The sequence below is a fragment of the Pseudorasbora parva genome, chromosome 11 (assembly GCF_024679245.1).
Source record: "Pseudorasbora parva isolate DD20220531a chromosome 11, ASM2467924v1, whole genome shotgun sequence".
Lineage (NCBI taxonomy): Eukaryota > Metazoa > Chordata > Actinopteri > Cypriniformes > Gobionidae > Pseudorasbora > Pseudorasbora parva.
Window position 1 is genome coordinate 5669275 of NC_090182.1, and position 22385 is coordinate 5691659.

Sequence of the window (22385 nt, forward strand, 5' to 3'; positions counted from 1 at the left end):
CCGGCATTTTTTAGAGTGTACGTTCGCACTCGTATGCACATTTGAGATCAAATGTAGGATGGTTTCGAGGCTCATAATGCCTAGTCAGTGTGACCGCTCAATTTATTCCTCCCATTTCTTTTGCTTTTTGGGAAAAGACGGATGCTCGTAATATTTGACAGTTCTCCAGCATTTATCTCCCCATGATGTAGAGGGCCCACGAAACCAAGGGTTCTCAACTTTGGACCTCGAAGGGCAACTTTCCTGCAGAGTTCAACCCTGATCAAACTCACCTGGCTGTAGCCTTCTAGTAATCCTGAAGAGCTTGATTAGCTTGTTCAGGTGAGTAAGGGTGCGTTCATACTTGTAGTTTGGTTCGTTTGGTCCAGACCAAAAAACAAAACATATAGTCCTGGTCGCTTAACGTTCACACTGGCATTTTTAACAGCGAACCTAAAGTTACCAAACCAAAGGCATAGGGAGACGGTCACAACCTGATTGGTCGGCTTATATGACGTAGGAGCTGCTTACCAAAACAATGCTGTGTGCCGGATTAAACGCCATCCTTTTATGCGTGTACATACGGCATTATTTTTACCAACTGAAAACTCATCATAGGTGCACTATGTAGTATTTTTGGAGTAAAATATCCAAAAACCACTAGGCCGGTGTTATATATTTTGTTCAGTTGAGTACCTACAATATCCCAAATGTTTCCAACTATTTGTAAATTGTGACAAAATTGCTATTTTAACTAAGGACAAGGACGTTTTAGCATAGCGTTTGAGGGAGTCGCCTGTCAATCGCGTCATATCTGCGCTACCATCGGTTTTATTTGGCAGGAGCGCTTTACTCTTAGCAGTGTGAACAAGTGAATGCAGTAACGTCATAACATAATTTTAAACACACTTAAATGTATCTAATATGATAAACAGAGCTGCTTTACCTTTTAATCATGACCGGAAAGAGCGGAAGTGCGCGCACCCAACGACTGTGTCCCGTCATAATAAAAGTCCCGGTGTTCGCGAGCAGTGTGTGTGTGTAACAATCGCTCCAGCGGCCGTGCTCAGCTCCTCAACACTCGGTCCTGCTCTGCTTTACTCTACAGTAACGTTAATAACCGCATCCATGAACATGATTTCTGCCCGAGTCCTATTTTCCACCGGCTGTGAGGTGAAGACCACATGTCCCAAGATACTGCGCTCACACTTGGCGTCATCAAACTACGCCTTTGTTTTGAATAGGCGCCCCTTCCAGTGGACGGAAAGTTGCATAGTGCACCTTTAAGAGCTCATAAAATGTTCAAAACATTTGAAACAGCAGCAGGATTTCCTCCGTTGCAGAAGAGAAGATCTGCTGCAAAAGAGATGGCAGTTCCGTCGGCAGTAGTTTGCTTTTTGTGTGTTTTTTTTCTAGCGTTTTCGAAACATGCTCTTCAGACCAAATATTGATGAGGCACTTCCTCGTTGCTCAACGTTTGCCCTCTAACGTTAAAGTTACTCATTTTGGATACACCGATCTTTCCGCGTCGTCACATCAGCTGACTATGCGTCGCATCTTGTGGCATTACTTTCTGTTTTTGGTCCGTTTACATGTCTTTGGTCCGTATTGCGTTCATATATCAATCGAACCGCACCAGAGTTCGTTTGGAAGCGGACCGTGACCCATCGTTATAGCGGTCTCGGTCCGCTTGTTTGGTGCGCACCAGGGTTCGGATGGCAGCGTTCACATATGTTCAGATGAACCGCACTAACCGAGCAATCGCACCAGGGTTCGTTTTAATCCAACCAAACATGACAAGTATGAACTAAGATTAGGGCTGGAGCTGAAATCTGCAGGAAAGTGGAGCTCAAGGACCATAGTTAAGAAGCCCTGCAAACGCACATAGAGCAGAAGTAAATCAATGACCATATTAATTAGCCTAGAAATATAGACGCACCCTAGCGGCAGCAAATTTAATCTGCCCGCGAGTGTCGTCTAGCAACTCTCAATACCCTTCTGAGCTGTAATCGCCAAACTCTTGCCGGCCCAATCACATCGTGCATAGTCAGTGGGCGGGGCCATAATGACGACGGCCGAGTTGCGTTTGCGTGCTTCTAGTAAACACAGAAACTGGCGAACGGCGGTCTTTCGAATCAGCTTTGACCGCGACTCTGGAAGACTTGGAGTTAAGCTTTTCTCTGAGAAAAGAACGGCACTGAAGTCATTCTTAAAAAGGGAAGATGTGTTCGGAGTTTAGCCGACCGGATACGGCGAATGTTTAATCTGTCAGCGAGCTCTGCTTCACCTTCGTTGCTCTGGTTGGTGGTAGCGCTATCCTATCGCGTGCAGAGGGAGTTTGAAAGACAGCCGTTTATCCGCCCCTCAGATTGAGCTGTCAATGGTGAGTTTCCAGACCAAACATCTTGATGTGGGTCTGACTTGTCAGGCTACATATTAATATGATTACAGACATCATTAATTACTGATAGCTGGATGAACCCTCAGTCTAGAAAGCAGAGCAGCGCTCGCTCTTATCCGTGGGAGTTTTCCGCCCAACATTGATTCGAGGCTTGAACGAGTGCTCTGATATCAGCTGATTTATTTCATTCTGCTTGTAGGTTGCCAGTTTTTGGGTGAGCCATGGTCCTTTAGGTTGACTTACAGCTCCTTGAAAGTATTTCATACACGCCCGACCTATTAAATACATAACCTCTGCAATGTTCAGCAAGACACAGACTCCAGACACCGCCAGCATGAAGATAGTAAAAATGGTCTTCTCTGTAGGACGGGACACAAAACAGTCCACTGTATTGGGACAGGGGTAGGAGTCACACTTCACAAGGCGGACCATCTTGATATCTGGATAGATAAAGTAAAAAATATACAAGAAAACCACCTCAAAAATGATGCGAAAAATGATGCTTATCATGTAAGTCCACCACAGAGCACCGGCAATCTCGAACTTCTGAGTCTTTATGGTCTCGAAGTCCTTTTCGTTACCCCGGCCGGACAGCTTGAGGATCTTTTTCTCAATGTGCCGGCGATGTGCAACGTGCATTGCAACAAGCAGGGCCGGTGTGGACACCAGGATGAGCTGTAGCGCCCAGAGGCGGATGTGAGAGATGGGGAAGAATTGGTCGTAGCATACGCTGTTGCATCCGGGCTGTTGAGTATTGCAGGTAAATCCAGATTTCTCATCGCCCCACACACTCTCAGCTGCCACCACCAACACCATAATACGGAAGATGAAGATGACGGACAGCCAGATTCGTCCGATGCCTGTCGAATGCCGGTTCACACCACTGATCACAGCATAAAACGAAGCCCAATTCATGGTTCCTTTGAAGACTAAAGAGAAGAAAATCCAGAGCACAATGACATGTTTCATTGAGTTCAAAACCCTCCCCAACTCTGAACTGACTCTTTCTTAAAGGGTTAGTTCACTTAAAAATGAAACTGATGTCATTAACTCCTCACCCTAATGTCGTTCCACACCCGTAAGACCTCTGTTCATCTTCACACACAGTTTAAGATATTTTATATTTAGCCCGAGAGCGTATACAAGCGTATGGAATAAAAACATCATCACAGTAGTCCATATGAGACATCAGTGGGTTAGTTAGAGTCTCTTAAAGCAGCGAAAATACATTTTGGTCCAAAAATAACAAAAACTACGACTTTATTCAGCATTGTCTTCTCTTCCGCGTTTGTTTTAAATCCTTAAATAAAGATTTGAACGGTTATGAATCAGCGCAATTGATTCATGAATCGGATCGCCAATGTCACGTGATTTCAGCAGGGGATCCGAAACCATACGATTCACTGATTCATAACCATTTGAATCTTTATTGTAGGTTTGAAAAAAAAAAAACCGGAAGAGAAGACAATGCTGAATAAAGTCGTAGTTTTTGTTATTTTTGGACCCAAATGTATTTCCGCTGCTTTAAGAGACTCTAATTAACCCACTGATGTCTCATATGGACTACTGTGATGATGTTTTTATTCCCTTTCTGGACATGGACAGTATAGTGTGCATACACTTGCATACGCTCTTGGACTAAATATAAAATATCTTAAACTGTGTGTGAAGATGAACGGAGGTCTTACGGGTGTGGAACGACATTAGGGCGAGGAGTTAATGACATCAGTTTCATTTTTAAGTGAACTAACCCTTTAAGCTCTATTCAGACGGTAATTGTTTCTCGTGGGGTCATCAGGTATTTTCATAATTCACAGCGGCTAGTCTGCGATTTTATTGCCATCTGAATCCAGAATGTCAGTGTTTTTTTCCCCCCACCGCAAACGTTAAAATCCCTGACCAAATTACCGAGTGTTTTTTGACAAACACCAAGGTCGTGTGGTGATTTAATTGCCGTCTGAATCCACATCTTTAAGTTTTCAAGAAAATATGGCTTCGAAATTAACTGTTTATCCTTTTTGACCACAGCAGGCCACCGTATCGTTGCGTTTCCCTGTAATTTGGATGCATTTTAAAGATATAGCCTACAATTTTATTACTGAAATGATGCTTTCATCACCCCTCAAAATAGAATTTTTTTTAAAATGAGGCGTTATTATGGCAGTAATTGACGTTATATAGTTTAAATTTGTAGCAATGTTTTAACTTATTTCCGCTCATTTCCACATTTTTTAAAATGTCATCTTCCTTTTTTAAAACCGATTTAAATAAAAATTTCCTATTATTAAATTATGATTTTATTCTTATTATTCCAAGCATATGACATTTTACACAGACTGTCATTTGACTGAGCACGTGAGCAGTGTTCCCAGGTGCGCAGGATCACAAAACTCGCTCCTCCAGCGGGAAAAAAATCACCATCCGAATGCACGAGTTTATCACTGAGGTGGCTTATTTTTACGGATGTCAGCATGAGAAACAATTACCGTCCGAATAGGGCTTTACTCTACACTAGCCAGGAAGCTGGCTGAGAGAGAATATGCCTAGACTCCTGAGCTGAAGAAGCTCAGATATAAGATGGTTTTGATTTGTTCTTTTAGGGCCGGTTGTTCAAAAAGTTTGGATCAGAATGATCTGGATTTGGAAATTCCATGTTTTGCAATCCAAGATCAGGGGCCTATTGCACAAAACTAGGATAAGGGATTAAGCCAGGATATCTTTGTGATCCTGGCTCAATTTGTCCGCTAATATACAGTAATCTTTCATTATTGTTATTGTTCTTGGTGTGAGTGTTCCTTTAGGCTACGTTTACATGACAGCGGTGTAATAAATTTTGCATACAGATGACAAGATCACCAAGATATCCCAGCTTAATCCCTTATCCTAGTTTTGTGCAACAGGCCCCAGGTAATCTATCAAAACAAAATTGTATTGGATCACCCTGATCCAGACACCTTTTCAGATGACCAAATCTGGATTACTGGTGCTCTACGGAGCACCTAAAGGGACATGGTGATGGATAAAATATGAGATGAGATTTTGCGGCCTCTCAGAAACGTTTGCTCACAAAGAACTTTTGACTGGTTTATCTCTTATGATTGTGCCAATGTAGTATACAAACAGTAATACAAAAAACAAAAAAAACATATATGAGACCCTGGAGCACAAAACCAGTCCTGCGTCTCACCGGTATTTTTGTGGCAATAGGTAACAATACATTGTATGGGTCAAAATTATGCCAAAAAATCATTAGGATATTAATAAGATCATATGCCATGAAGATATTGTGTACATTACCTACCGTAAGTAGCTATATACTTATATAGCTATATAAAAATGTATTATTAGTAGTAATATGCATTGCTAAGGACTTCAACTTTAAAAAAGATTTTCGTAAAATATGATTTTTTTTTGTGCAGATTTTCAAATAGCTGTATCTCAGTCAAATATTGTCCTATCGTAACAAACCACACCAATGGAGCTTATTTATTCAGCGTTGATTTATAGTAATGTTTAAATCTAAATAATAATAAAAAATACAATTTTAAAAAAGTTTTGCGGTCCAGGGTATAGCTTTATTTGATATTTACAGCTGTGTGGGGATTATTTTATAGCGCAAAAATCTCTATTTTTCTTTACTGTAGGCAACCGAACGGCTTCATAGGTAATAATGTCTACTTCTAATGTGTTACTTTAACAGTTAAACTAATCAAGAGCAAAATAAAATAATATATATGTGCGCGTACATATTGCATGATACAAATGTATTTTTTGACCAATTTTGAAGTTGTATTACATTTTTGTTCCTTAAATCCTCCCTTCTTTTGGGATCAGTATAATCCTATTTCCCACTGTCGCCTTTGGCTTGGCTTGCTCAGTTGGGGACACTAAAATTATGATCCAAGTTATTCAACTAAATATACAAATAAAATGTATAAATCAGGTCATATTTAATTCTATTAGCTATCCAAATCAAACTAGCCAAATCAAATTTTGTTGCAGTATTGTCCTGTTTAACACTGTGAAGCTGCTTTGACACAATCGACATTGTAAAAGCGCGATATAAATAAAGCTGATTGATATAATCCTGATTTTTTTTTTTTGATCAAATGTATCCCAATCTTACTAAAACATTTTGAACAACACAAACTATTGATTTGATGCAGATCAAAACCAAGATTGGATTTTGTGATCTAATCTGATTTCAGAATCCATTTTTCTTTTGAATCATTTTCAAGATTTGGTCCAAATTTCGATAGCCGGAATCCGATCGGATTTCTTTTGAACAACTGGCCCCGAGTCTCTACATAATTACCATTTCTCTGTTAGTGTTAGTTCAGTGTTTCATTGTATTTACACTCTTAAAAATAAAGGTGTTTTATTGGCATCTTTCCATGAAGAACCTTTTGACTTCAATGGAGCCTTTTGGACAAGAGGTTATTAAAAATGTTCTTTCTGTTCTATGGGGAACCAAAAACGGTTCTACGCTGCAAAAAAACATTACATTTAAAACCTTTATTTTAAAGCGTGTCCCTAAAAATGTAGCAAAGTCAAAATATAGGATTACTCCAACTGGTAGAGTATTTAACATCAGATATGTTATACACAACATGGCTAATCACTTCAATTTATAAACTGCCAATTACACAACATTAAAGATTTGAGTATTCCTAACAATCAATGCAATATTCCCACTAAAAATTCTGAATATGAGCAATAATTTACCAGGTTCAGCCCGTGAGAAAGCAGCTTATGCTGTACCAGGTCCAAAAATGAGGAACAACAGGCTGTATTCTTGGCATTTGGAGACTTGCTTGACAAAAATACAAATATTCTGGTCATATGTGCTGGCTAAGAGCTTGGGCGACCAAATGTCGTCACCTGACACGAGACAACCTGGCCAATAGCAAGCTTACAGTCGGCCCACACAATAACCTATTTGCTGTGGTCAAAGTAATTAATCTGTTTAAACTACATAAAGAATCTTGCAAAAAGTATTAACGTGGCCCAAAAATAGCCGTCAAATGAACATATTTGATAATGGCATATTAAAAGATTTAGCGGTTTACCTTCAGCTGAGATAATAAAGAGACATTTCCAGGAAACCGCTAATGGCCTCGCTAATAATCACCATGCCTGCCCTTTTGCAAATGCAATGAATTGACACGCTGCTAGCCACAACCCTGCACCATGGCAGTCATATGCACTTATATAACCCATTTATACACAATGCTGCTCTTTATGGAGGCTAACAAGACTCTTCAGAATTCAGATCAAATGCCTTGATTTCCACCCACCCGGGGCAGAAGAAAGAATCTGTGTGGACACAATGAGCAGCAACATTATTCATTGTGCCTGGCAGGGAGAGGAAATGAGGGGCGTTTCTGACCCGCGCTCACTTTATCAAACACAGCACAATTTATCAAAGAACGTTGAGCTGTTAAGAAATAACACTGTCAGGCTTTTGTGTACATTTCTAGGTTCAATCTGTGGTGAAATCATTCATGCTACGAGATTATGAGACAGATTTTAGACAAAGGAAGGAAAACGTGTGTTATGCCACAAGATCTGAAGATGGGACGCCGGTAAAATAATCATCTGTGCATTTCTGCAAATCAGATCTGAAGTTACTTTACGAGTTGAATTTATACACTGTAAAAAAAGTGTTGCAAGATCTCACCCCATGGGGACGAAATGATCACTAGAAATGGTGAGCAAAAATCCCAGAACCACACGGGGGGACCAAGTGAATGACCTGCAGAGAGCTGAGACCAAAGTAACAAAGGCTACCATCAGTAACACACTACGCCGCCAGGGACTCAATTCCTGCAGAGCCAGACGTGTCCCCCTGCTTAAGCCAGTAGATATCCGGGCCCAAATGAAGTTTGCTAGAGAGCATTTGGATGATCCAAAAGAAGATTGGGAGAATGTCGTATGGTTAGATGAAACCAAATAGAACATTTTGGTAAAAACTTGTCGTGTTTGGAGGAGAGAGAATGCTGAGTTCCACCATACCTATTGTAAAGCATGGGAAGCATCATGCTTTGTGGCTGTTTTTCTGCAACGGGACCAGGAAGACTGTTCTGTGTAGAGGAAAGAATGAATTGGGCCATGTATTGTCAGATTTTGAGTAAAAACCTCCTTCCATCAGCAAGGGCATTGAAGATGAAACGTGGCTGGGTCTTTCAGCATGACAATGATCCCAAACACACCGCCCAGGCAACGAAGGAGTGGCTTCGTAAGAAGCATTTCAAGGTCCTGAAGTCTCCAGATCTCAACCCCATAGAAAATCTTTGGAGGGAGTTGAAAATCCGTGTTGCCCAGCGACAGCCCCAAAACATCACTGCTTTAGAGGAGATCTGAGGGAGGAATGGCCAAACTACCAGCAACAGTGAGTAAAAACCTTGTGGCGACTTAAAGAAAACATTTGACCTCTGTCATTGCCAACAAAGGGTATATAACAAAGTATTGAGATTAACTTTTGTTATTACTTATTTTCCAGGATAATTTGCAAATAAATTCTTTAAAAATCAGACATTGTGATTTTTTTGTTGGATTTTCCTTCTCATTCTGTTGTAATTGAAATGTACCTATGATGAAAATGTATCGAGGCAGCCAGTGGCGGTACTGTTAATAGTTAGCTAGTAGTGAGAACTGGACCCTAAATTACAGTTTTTAACACTGTCAAAATCACAATCCATAATGTTTAATTATCATAGAAAACATTTTATTTTGACAAAAGATAGAACATCTAAAATACATTTGGTGGTACATTCTGAAATATTCCACATAAACATTTCTGAAAAAAAAAAAAAAAAAACTTTTTCTAACGGTAAAATTACACTCCAACAGAACATGTTTAACAGTCAAAGGACCTTGACACAAGAGACATAGAAGAACTTCGCCTATCATTAGAAACCCATGTGTACATCTCGAGTGACCCAGTCGGCACCTAGTGAGGAGGACTTGGTCATGTCTTGATTTAAAGTTATAGAAGACGCTTCTTTTTACACTGGGGTTTTTTGGGTTGTCCTGACACGAGAAGTTCTGACAGTCATGACGTTCATTGTATAATTGCCATCATGTTTGGCAAGAGTCATTCATCAGATCAGCCTGACGAGAAAAACAACATCAGAGCTATGAAAAGAACAGCCTTTTGTTGGTTGCTTTTCCAAATGAGACTGCAGAACAAATCAAAAACATCAATGGAAAAAAACTTTTTGAACAGGGATCTCTTGGACATGCTGCAGTTTGAGAATGCTTTGAGTGTTTCAAATGTTGGCCATTAAGTTAATTTATGGCTTGTTAGGCGTTTTGTCCTTAAATCCAGCTGACAAACCACTTGCCGTGAGGTTTCAAATCTTGTAATCGTAACTCCTGCTTCCAATTTGACTACAATTTTCGAGCAATACAATCTTGGTCATCATTTCTCAAAAACACATGCATAGCATTTTCTAGATATGAGGGAGAGAAAGGCCTATCTGTGAATCAGTGACTGTGAAAACTGTCATCATCTGTGTGCACATTCATATTTACATCCATTTTCTGCACAAAAAAAGTCAAAAATTCCCACAACGATGTGGAACGTTTGTTTGTTATAATTCTTGTCTGATCATGAAACCGTTGCATGTGGTAATTACTGGATTCTCTTCTTCAAATTAACAATATTTGAGAAGATCAGGCTAACATCCAAGCAGAAGACGTGAAGTGTCCCATGTTGACTGTAGTCATGCTGGGACAATGTATATCAGCGTATTCAATTAAACATTTCAGTAATGACCCACGTGCACAACAACAACAATTCTTAGAAATAATAAGACATTCAATCTTAGAACTCTAGTTTCTTTTAATATGAATTAACATAATTATGAAACCAAATCTAAACCAAAAATACCTTCTGTAATACAATCTGTCTTGTAACAGTGTACATTGAACACAAACCGAGTGAAAGTAAAAATACACACAACTACTAAATTTGCATAGTTATAGGAACATATTGTAAATTATGTATAAGGTCACAGAGAAAGAATCAGCTGAACAGAACATCCCGTTTTAACGGTAACAGGAAATCAGATACTTCTCCCACTCTAAGGAGCGTTGTCGTGTTTGTTCTTGGACACCACCTGGGAAATGGCATCAGAAATGTTACTATAAAGAATGTGCATTGCGTTATCTTCCGGTTATAAAGGTGCCACTCACTTCTCTTTAACCCCTTGCGCTTGTTACATCGGTGTATGGCAAATCTATTCTGTGCGAGTCTCTCTGAAAGGGAGTCCCCTCTCCTGAAGGAATCAAACACAAAAGGACAAATGTTAGAAATTACTTTTGATTATAAACTGCCGAGACTGGGAATTAGAAGCCAGGCAAATACGTTTCAGAGTCAACTCTAAAAAAAAAAAAGTCTAATTTTATACAGACCACAAATTGTGTTTGATCACAGTTACGATCACCTCTGGTTTGAGTATGACCGGTAAAGAAATGGTTTCTCAAAGGATTTTGTGAGACTGGTGGGTGGACTTTGATCCCTCCCCAAGAAAAATGTGTCAATTTAAAAGTTAAACTCAAAAGTTAAAGTTACACTGTGTGATATTTTCCCCCATCTAGCGGTGTAAAGGTATATAACCATCCAGTGAATATTAGTTTCTGTTCCTCTCAATTCTGATTTCGTTTTAACTCCTACGGTGGCCAATTTAGTCCAAGATTAACACGGCAATCCCCCTCTTCACATTCGACACGGTGCCATCGGGTGTTAAAACGCGAAAGGCGAAGCTTGAATTTACGGGTATGTCCCTCTTTGGCTAATGTACTTTCAAGATGGAGGGGCAACATGGCGACCGGCATTCGAACCCCTCACCCGTATGTATTTTCAATGGCATATTATAAACTTACAAGAATACTTTATTACTCGAAAGAAGTAAATATGCATTAATGAGCACATATATTTGTGAAAGAACTAAGTGTTTTTAGCTAAGAATAAACTAAAAGTTACACAGTGTAGCTTTAAGAGCCCAGCCCATGTTCAGTGTGCAAATTCAACAAAACAAAAAAAAGTTGGTGAATCGACTTGAACTTTAAAGGGGACTTTTTTTAGTTGAGATAGTGTCTCAGTCTACATCACATTCACACTTGTGTATTAGGAAGCCAAACAATTGGAATATAATAATGATCATTTTATCAGGGGCCAAGGTGTGTAGATCGCTTTTGTAATTGTTGCTGTTCTTTTTTTTCCGCTCTTGCGTCTATGACCGCTCGTAGAACCGCTTGAGGGAAAGTTATGAAATTTGGCACACAGAGAGAGGACAGTCTGAGCAGTCACCACAGCACATTTGGAGTCTCTTTCTCAATCCCTCGTGCCACCAACTGCCCAAAGTTGCATTCTCATTTATGCAAATAACTTTTGCGCCATTTTGAATTTTCCAACAAAAAGATTTTTTTCGAACTCCTCCTAGGTGGTTCCTTAGTTTTCACAAAAAATGGACAAGATCATCTTCAGACCATGCCTACAAAAACTTATGAAATTCTAGTTGATTTGTAAAAACCGTTCTCAAATAATGTGTGAATAAATTCGACAAAGTGCCCGCCAAAATAACGCAAGGCTTTATCTCTGCAACGCTTCAGGCCCTGTCCCAAATGGCACACTTCATGTGCACTTTCGGTCTGGTGGACTTACCAAGGCCGTTGCGTGCACGTGTCCATTAAGTCCATGAGACCGCAGGGTGTCCCATTTGTCATTTTAGGTCTAAGAAGGGTGCTTGCGAACACCCCTTTGAGCTCAATATGCGCCCTCGATGCGACTTCTCGGCAGCCAAAGCGGCATTACGTTGAGAAAGTGTGGACTCAGAGGAAGACTGTGAGGGTTTAGGGTGCCATTTGGGACAGGGCCTAAGTGTATTCTGACCAACCTTGGTGTGTGTTATGACAGTCATGACCTGAGGTTAACTGGACAGTTTTGGCAAAGTGCCACCTAGTGGCCAGGACATATGAAACAATTTATGCATTTGCTTAAAATAGTTTATTTCTGAACAATTTGGCAAAAAAAAAAAAAAAGTATGCCGAGTTGAACGATACCCAATTTTCCCATTTCAGACACTTTTAATTTTGACGTAAAATGCTATATTTTACGAATGCATTGCCGTATCGTTATGAAATTCGCCATGTGTCTTCGGCACCATGCCTTGACAGAACTTTTTCAGTACAAAAGTTATAATAATTAGAACTTTTGATTCAATTATCCTATTGTAATAAAACTGGTCTTAAAGTCTTAAAAAAGGTCTTAATAAGAGTACTGCTCAATGAAAACGGCAATATCACCTGATTGCAGTAAAATATGGAACTTGGGACAACTGGACATTATTGACTATAAGTTAGTTTCCTGTGGTGGACAAAGCACGCAAATCAAATTCTAAATGCTATTAAGCCCGGTGTTAAAGAAGTTATGCGAGAAGTTTAAATGTATTTTCGGTTCATAATGAAACTATGGTGGGACAAATTAAACTATGATGGGCCAAAGTCTAGTAATGAACACTGGATGTTATAAACAATAAATCAACCCAGTGGTGTTTGTCCATTTCAAAATGACAGCTGGCATAGTCCACAGCATGTCGATTTATTCAAAGACTTGGAAATGTGATGGGGGAATTTTTTTTAATCTATCTCTTCATTCAAATTTGGCAAAACTCAACAAATCCAACCAAACAAACACACGACTTGAGAACTTCATTAGACAACATTTTTTATTTGTCTGGTTACAGTAGTTTGCTCAGGTAGGATTAATCAGAACGTTTTTAGATGGGTAGTTAGCAAGGGTCAACAGTAATGCTTCTCAAATTCTTTTGAACGGGAATAGGGTCGTCCTTACCTCATGGCACCAATCTTTCCCTTTTCCATGAAGAGCTCAACTTCTCCTTCTGGGTAAATCCTGGCATAAAGTGTCTTGTTCTGCACTTTACTTTTGAACCAGCTGATTGCGTCAAAAGACCAGGTTTCTCCATTTACTGGCCTCACCTATAACATACAAAAGTTGAAACCGCTTAATGCATTAAAACATTTTTTTTTTAATGTTTTAAGTGTCGTTCACTAAAACCATGACATTTTAAGTCCTTTTAAAGGCTATCGTTCACTTAGATCTATCTGATCACTTGATTAAATCAAAATAATCAACTGATTACTCGATTAACAAAATAAGCGGTAGTGACAACTCTTGATCAGTTAGAATATTTTAAAATGCATCAGCACTGTTTTGCATTTTGTACCTCTCAGTCGAGTAAAATACATTTTCCAGTCTTATATTTTGTCATTGAAGATTTAATCTCGTGAACTATCCCACTATCATGCATCATCAAACCCAAAATGAATAGTCACCCACATTTGCCAGTGAGACCTGCAGTGCTTGCACAGGTCTGGATGCGATTTCTCCACTCATTTCCTTGATGTCCCGAAGAGACACGCAAACGTCATCTCCGTAGTCAATCCTCCTGACTTCCACCTTAATGTCTGTGCAAAAATCATTATCAATGACTACGTTTACCAGCACGCTCATAATGGCCCTCATTTATCAATCTTGCGTAGAAACTGGTGTATATGTTGCCGTAAGATTACGCTTACACTCCTCTCACTGCCTGATTTATGAAGCTGTGCGCACCCAATACCTGCCCTTGATAAAGGCCACGGCTGAAAACGATCGTCATTAGAATAACACGCCCCTATATATTCAAGTCTCCGCCTCCCCCACGCCCTCATTTTACACCATGGACACACAGAAGACGGCAAAGAAGCGAAACTTCTCCGACGTGGAGATCGGGCGCGCTCAGTCATCTCACTAGTCCACTAGTCAGGGCACTGATTAGGACAAAAGTCAATGGGCTGACTCCCTGATCAGTGCCCTGACTACTGAAATAGTTAGATGATTGAGACGAGCGCCATCGAGACCATCACCAGGGAAGTGGAAAAAAGCGAAATTGTTTTATTTGGGAGTTCAAAGAGTAGGATTAAAGGCACCCACAAAAACTAAATATGGACCTAAATAACGAGTACTGTTAATAGTGTGGAGGTTGAGAAGCGCACTCCAGCAGTTTAAAGCTGTTTGGATGATAAATTACCATCACAATGCATTATTTTACAGCACATGTTTTGAAACAATTAGCCTTTAATTTCGTATCACGGCACATGTATTGGGGTGTACGCTATGATGATGATGTGATGTGGAGTACCATTCATTCACATTAATAATGGCATGACAATTTATTATTATTATTATGGTGATTTTTATTATTAATGACGCTTAACGTTATTTAGAAGAAGAATGTCGTTATTATTTATTATTATTATTTTAAAAAAGAGGAATGTCATTTTTATTATTTTGTCAGTCTGAATTATTTTCGGTCCCAGTCCGTGCGCAGCTGAACCGTCGGTAAAGCGCACTGGAGGAACACATGCCTACAAATCAAATGCTTTGGTATAGTCACACAAATTAAACATTGAAGTCTATGTTGCACAAAAATAAACACTTTAGTTTATAATTACTATGTTGTTGTTTTTTACAGTGGATCATAATATCGCATATCTTTGTCAGTGCGTTTTGTGGTGTTAGGAATAGTTTTTCTGCGCATTTTCACACTAACTCCAAACGTGCGTACACCGCCTCCTGAGCTGGCGTAGGATTTGAGCGTGCCGTACGCCAACGTCCATATTGATAAATCTCAAAGTCACCGTGGGTTTGGGTGTACGCACTTTTGATAAATGAGGGCCAATGTGATGAGATTTTGCCAATATTGTGATAATTACACGTAAACCAAACTTTGTTCAAATTTGTGAGATTAAGCGCAACCATAATCATAGTAAAACATGGCATAAGCTGATTTTAATCATGCAAACTCTTTAATGGCATTATCACACTCTGACCGAAGTGCAGGGCTCCAGACTGCAAACCATATGGTTAAATTTTGCAACCTTTTTTCTTGCTGATGCGACAAAATAGTTAGAGGTCGCACTGGTGCAACCACAATGCCCCAACATGATGAATTTTCCTCCAGCGCCACCAAATCAGGTGTAGATCTGGAGAACTGCCCTCAGATGTTAGTCTGGAGCCCTGAAGTGCACGTGCTTATGACAAACGCGAATTATGTGGTCATGCACAGATTCGTACAGACGACATCACATTTTTGGGCTGCTTAAGAAACGGAGTTCCTGTTGACCAGATTGCGTGACATGAATATAATGCAGTATTTTGATAGTCAAAAACATCCAAAAATACATTTTCGTATCGGGACTTGGCTACTTTTGCTCTCGGGGTCCCCTACATTTGGAAAAAAATAATTTGTCCTTAACTACTGTCGTAAGCTCTGTCATCCTACAACAGGGGATGCCATCGCGCGTGCATTTGTTGACATGAGAGCCCTGATAGCCCTGAACTAGTGATGTGCGGGTCGTCTCATAACCCGCGGACCCCGTATGTCTATTTAATGGTCGCGGGTGCGGGTTGTAAAAATATATACAGTGGTGCGGGGCGGGCCAAATAACTTCATAAAAGCGTCCCGCGGGTCGGTGCAGCACTAACAGTTCCCCTGAACACTGCAGGAGGAGTTCACATGCAGCTGTTCTTCTGGCGTCGCGTGGGAAATGTCTTCATCCCAGGTACAGTCAGTGGCATATGTTTCAGCAGGTCATATGAATATAATTTCATGGGTTTTATTTTTTTCAAACGCCAAATAATCACGATGCTCACGTTTACAAGCCAGTAGGCTTGGGCGGTAATAAGGTAAAATGGTATACCGCGGGATCTAAAAATAGCAACGGTATCAGTTTCAATACCTTCAAACCGTCAAAAAAAAAATATTAAAAAAATATTAATTATTAAATATTTAATAAGTTGAACTAATTAAACTATTTACATATTAAATACTATTTATTTATTTAAAGCCTAAATATATGCGTTATTGTGACAGCGGATGAGAAAGAGAGAGAGGGGAAAAGACGGCGAGTCGGGCACTGAGTTATTCGGTCTCGAAAAAGAACAACTTCTGCAGTTTGGAAGTATTTTGGGTTTTGACCGAACGAGAAGGGAGAGGCGGTAAATATAGACGAGGCAATTTGCAAATTGTGCAACAAAAAGATGACCGCAAGAGAGATGGAAATACCTTGAACCTAAGGGCGCATATCCGAAAACCACCATCCACTCACTGCTGCGTGGATGAAAAACCGAGCGCACCCGCGGACTATGCTGTAATATTGCCGAAGCCTTTTGTCACACAGCTGGCAATGTAAGCAATAAGCATGAACTCCACAAGAATCAAGTGGACATGGGACTCACAAAACAAATGTCAATTGTCTGACAATTGTCTCATAACGGTAAGCATAAAACGTGCAGAGAGTTCCTCAGGGGCAGGGGCTCAAATGTAAAAAAAAAAAAAAAATATATATATATATATATATACACATATACTTTGCATCACATAAATAAATTATATTTAAAAGTAGGCTATGTTAAAATAGAAAACCTTTTTTTCTGTATTTTTTATCATATAAATGCAGACTTGACTCGCATAAGGAACTTACTTAAAAATGTGAATGCAAATTTGAACAAATGGAATAACATTAATGGGCTTATTTTTTTATGCATTAATTCGTTTATTTAGGCCTATTTATTCATTCATTCGTTTAGGCCTATTCATGAATTATTTTGTTTATTTAGGCCAGTTAACTCATTCATTCGTTAAAAGAACGAATGAATAAGCCTAAATAAACATCGTTTTTTTTTTTTGCTGCAAAAAAACAAAAAACAAAACAAGCCGATGCAGGTCCCGCGGCATCGGCACCGTAGAGGACCGAGTCGGAGCTCAAATGACAACTCACTGTTTGGAGCCACAAGCACAACGGTTTTCAGCCCCGCAGGCAAAGTTGTCGGTCCACAACGTGCCCTGTTAAAGCCGGACAAAGTTGGTTTTTCTAGCGAAAAATCTTGACTAGATTTGATGCCACTTGCCATTCGTTTCTTTTTTCTTTTCTTTTTCTCTTTTTCATTTATTGTTATTTATTTAATTAATTAATTCGTTAATCAATTGATTCAGGTAGCCTATTTTATTTGGTTTTCGTTAAAAACAATATTGTTAAGAAGACTGGAAAGAATTTATTTTTATTTAGGCCTATTACTTTGCAATCATTTTTATAATATAGATCTTTATGTTAATTCAACTCTGGTTGACTGTTGTGGGTCTATTTACACTTTTTTTATAAGCTGCTCTTTAAAGTTGTTCCAGGCAGTGTGATTTGATTTAATTCATTTGTGCGCGCTAAACCTGTTCTGGATGTTTATGTTAATTTAATTATGTTTGACTGTTGTATTGCACTTTTTTTAAACTGTTATTTGTTGCTAATACCAGTTGTTAATATTGTTGTGCATGTTATTTTGTTATTGTTTCAGTATTAGTGTTTGGTATTCAGTTTCTGAACGGTTTAGGCACAAGCCAACAGTTTGTTGACGCTGTCTGAGCCTTACATCATAATGTTTTAATTATTCACGGTAATACCGTATACCGAGGTAAAATAGGGAGGAGGTTTGACGGTATCAAAATTTGGATACCGCCCAAGCCTACAAGCCAGCGTCATTACAGTAGTCTATTGGTTATCGTTTTAGAGAATCTATATGATACTTCAGTTCAATGTTTGAGTGGTAGGTAATCACCGTAACAAGCAGGACAGCATCGGTCGGGCACGCCTCCTTCAGCTCACGCCGACGAGCAAACGCTGGTCACATGTTGATCCTCGTCCTGCCTTTAATCCCATCACTTTTTCGTTTCCTCTTATTGCTTTCCTCCAACAAAACCTTTTCTTTCTTATTTGTCTGTGCTGCTTCGGACATGACTATATTATCCGACGAACAAAGTTGGGCTCGCACGTCTGAATGTAAGGAAGTGTGTGTGTTGGTGGAAGTGACGTATATGCCGTAAAGCAGTCGGATTTTGTAGTTCTTTTTGTTCTTGGGTTACTACCCGAAACCCGAAGTTTAAAAGTACGATTAAAAACGATACAGACCCCATCAAGCTATGGCAGACGTGTCATTCAACCTATTGTAGGTCGATTTATCATCACAAGAGTCTTGAAAATATATTATGAAGGTTGAAAAGTTACCTAGTGCTGCTTTAAGATCGGTGAAATTGTGAATTATAAAATTTCAATGGCATCAACAATTTTGAAATCTTTGAAACCTTATTTAAACCAAAAATAACTATATTGTGATTTTATATTATATATCACTATCATGAAATAAGATTACTCATTTCGTGATACAAGATTTTGTTCATATCGTCCACTCCTAGTTGGGGTGTGTGAAGAATAGTGGTAAAAATAACCTTAAGTTAATTACTCTCATTATTGGAAATAAATAATATTGGTGCACATGTAAAACATAGTCAATATTTTATCAATGACAACATTTATTTTTACTAAAATGTAATGCTAAAATTTGAAAATGAGCTATTTTATTCATCCCACTCATACCTCATCAAAGGCAGCAGGGAATACAATATTAATGATGAACAGAATAATGAAAATATAATTTTTGGGGGGTGAACTGTGGATTTAAAACAGCGTTGTCTTACCTTTACTCAACCGAGATATTTTGATGACCTGGCCACGGCACCATATCTCTTGCTTTGGAAACCACGCCATGACATAAGCCCCAATATCTGGGATGCTATTCATCTCTGCAAAAGATCTACTGCTATCCTTACTGCTTAAATCATAAAGAAAACAGAAAGAGAAACACTAGTACCTGAACTGTACAGACACCAACAAAAAAATAAAGATACGCTGCATTATTTTACTACTCACAGCATGTTTTCAGACAGTTCACAAAGATTTGCGTCCTTGTGTTGGATGAAGAACTTGTTTGGGTGGACAACGTGTGTGATAACAACTGGGGTCTCCTCAAATTTGCGACTCTGAAACTCTGGGATTGGGACATGTGCGCCATCACCATCTTTGGGTTCATCGGCCAGTGTGCTGGAGCCTTTACGTGACTCTTCTTTCGAGGGATGGACGCTTTGGCTGGAGAGGTTTTCAACTTTCCAGTCATCTTGGAAAAGAAATGTGTCCATTTCATTTGGGAATGGCTCTATCGTAGAGTGATTTGCATCTGAGAAAATATTCCCAGTGTCCCACAACTCACTATTTGTGGTAATCATCCAGTTGTAGGCCACACAATCAACACTGATGGGTTTCTCCACAAATATGGGTTCTGAAATTTTCCCCTCAGAAAATACTTTACGCTCTATCTTCTTGGCACTGGTCAAAGCCACGACTCTCTGATTCCCAGACGCTACTGGGTTAATGTTTATTTGCATCGGCCTCAATGATGCCTGGGTTATGTTTGTCCTATATTTGACTTCATCAGCTGAGGAAGCCAGTTCAGACACTTGTTTTGGGCTTCGACTTGCTCTCAGAAAGTGAATGAGCTGAGAGGATGACAACTTATGACGGCGAGTTTCGTCATTTTTTGGATTAGGATGCATCTCATTTGGGTTGAAGACCTGATTTTGACGGCATTTGACAGATACTCTTTGATGCATGTTGATCTTCTGAACTGCAAAACCTTCAGGCTGTTCTTGATCAAAAACATCCAACAGATGTCATAACAGTAGCAAGTATTTTTACTCATTTCACATAAAAGCAGATTTTTTTTTTTAAATCCTGCTTGTACATGGGCGTCTGAAGAATTGTGGGTGGGTCCAAAAAGTCTTACTGGAGTAGATGCCATTTACAATAAGTGCAAACAGCTTGCCTTGTTGACTAAACACCCGGTTGTGACAGACAAAATTACTGACACAAATTATTTAAGGTGGCAAAAGTGTACGGTGCCAAGGTTTGAATCCACCTTTTGCCGAACTCACTCTACTCCCTTTTCTCATCTCATATCAGATTGGAAAGGCATACATTTCCAATTAGAATGAAGAAAATAACCAAAAAGTGGAAATAAAGCATCTAACGTGTGTTTAATAATAAAGGGTTTAGGTTAGGGGTAGATGAACAGACATGCGCTGAATTAGACATGGTAAAAGTGAGTGGGTCCAAAACCATTGGTCTTAAAAAGTGAGTGGGTCTTGTCCCATCCTCAATCATACACTGGTTTTGACACCCATGAGCTCTTATCATTGGTGTTATTATTTAAACATTAGTTTAAAAACATTTTATAACATGGACCTGGGTCAGAAATTAACCAGGGACAAAAAAACACACACCAAAAGTGAATGAAATGCCCGGGTTGTTTAAATGTAGAGTAAAAAACAAAAAACAAAAAAAACTCTTTTAATGTTGTGCAAGTTACAGATAATATAATGTCTTTATCTCAAAGTTTTTTAATATCCAAGTATGATGTTGTGAAGCAGTACATTTATTTTGAATTAATGTTGTTAATGATGTTGAATTTGTGCTGGTCAAAGTCTGACTTTTTTAAAACAATTTGGGTTCCTTATTCAAATAAGCAAACTGGTGAAATAATATGCGTACCACTTCAAGGTCGTGAACAATAACAAATAGTATTTAATTTTTTTGTGTGCAAATATGTAGCGACAAATAGGCCTAGTATAAAAATAAAACAGGGCGAGGATGCGTTCACATTTTAAGAGGGGCGTATGCAAACATACTAGTTAAATATAATTTGAAACAGCATATTACACATTTCAATGGGCTTCAACAGTTTGCTCTTTTGCTGCAGATTTAGTTAAAATATATATTAATTTGTCCTCAATATGACCCAAGAATGAATTAATGTACAATAATCAATACTAAAATGCACTTACCTTTCGCGCCATCAGTAGCACGCAGATTCAAGGTCTGAATCTGAAATCCGTTTTCCTGGCTCGGTTTGACCGGATCTTTGAATCAGTGAGTTGTTGACTCGAGAACAGCAACCGATTCGCGGACAAGTTCGAGTCGAAAGAATCAACTCGTTTGCGAATCGGTCAGAGTGGCGACTGGCGAGCTCTTCAGTTCGAAATAACAAGGAAGGATGTGTTTTTTTAGTGTAGTCGGCATCCTAATGTAGAGAAGTAAAAGGAAAAGTTTATCTAAATTATACTCTGGTATGATAGGCCTACTAGAAAAAATTACTAGAAACCAAGTAGAACACCTAAATTCTAGGCTAAGTTTGTCCACAACTAGCGTTAGTTAACTAAAAATGCTTACAACATGGTAAACTTTTCCGTATCGAACTTTTTACTCACTTTCTCGGTAGTTTATTCGTTTCTCTGGGTTTAATTTATTTGTGGATGTTTACCGTTGGCGTTAAGTATTGTTATTAATACGAAATGCAATTTCTCGGGTGGTCATCTTTTTTGGATTAGTCGATATATTTGACCAAAATCGGTAAGGTTGAAGAAATCAGAGTTATGAAGCAGTTCATTAAAGCAAAAAAAGCTACAGAAGTGCTGCAGATTTAAGCAGACGAACATGGCGGTCCCGAGCTGAAGGAGTGACTGATTGAATTCACCACGTGCTCAGCTCTGAGTATTTAAGCAGTTTAGCATAAGAAAGAAAACCTTTTTCACGTTTTCAGCAAGATGATAATAAGAAATGTTCATATATTTAAATTGGACATTTAAAAAAACAATAATAATGGGGGCATTAGCGGGGAAAGGGTCCGCCATGACTTGCTGTGACGTTTTTTAAATATATAATTTAATTATTTAATCAAATGCATCACAGTTTCCACTATATCCCATATAACGTTACACTTTTTCCCCCATTCATTTATTTGGCTGGGACAATGTATATTGATAAACGTACAATAAAATTTGACATAAATTCGCCGGATTTAGCACAAAGCTAATTTCCATCAGTAGTCCCAGACGTACAGACAAACAAACAAAACAAAAGAATAGACAAAAGCAAACATAATACCAAACAGACGTATAAAGATAAAAAAAAAAAACTGTCCATGCTCAGATAAAATACTTATCATAATCATAATTGTTTAATATTATTTCATAATTTAAAAATCCATGCATAGACA

General features: G+C 38.9%; 1 protein-coding gene across 1 annotated transcript; it reads right to left on the bottom strand.

The window, feature by feature from the left end:
• Positions 1–807: 807 nt before the first annotated feature.
• Positions 808–21820, bottom strand: gjb1b (gap junction protein beta 1b). Its single transcript, XM_067457824.1, has 8 exons — positions 21175–21820; positions 19208–19974; positions 18976–19109; positions 13746–13873; positions 13239–13384; positions 10580–10662; positions 10438–10503; positions 808–3309 (listed from the first exon to the last, which is right to left on the bottom strand). The coding sequence occupies exons 1-8, from the start codon at positions 21184–21186 to the stop codon at positions 2468–2470; spliced, it is 2178 nt and encodes a 725-aa protein (XP_067313925.1). The 5' UTR covers positions 21187–21820; the 3' UTR covers positions 808–2467.
• Positions 21821–22385: the final 565 nt, after the last annotated feature.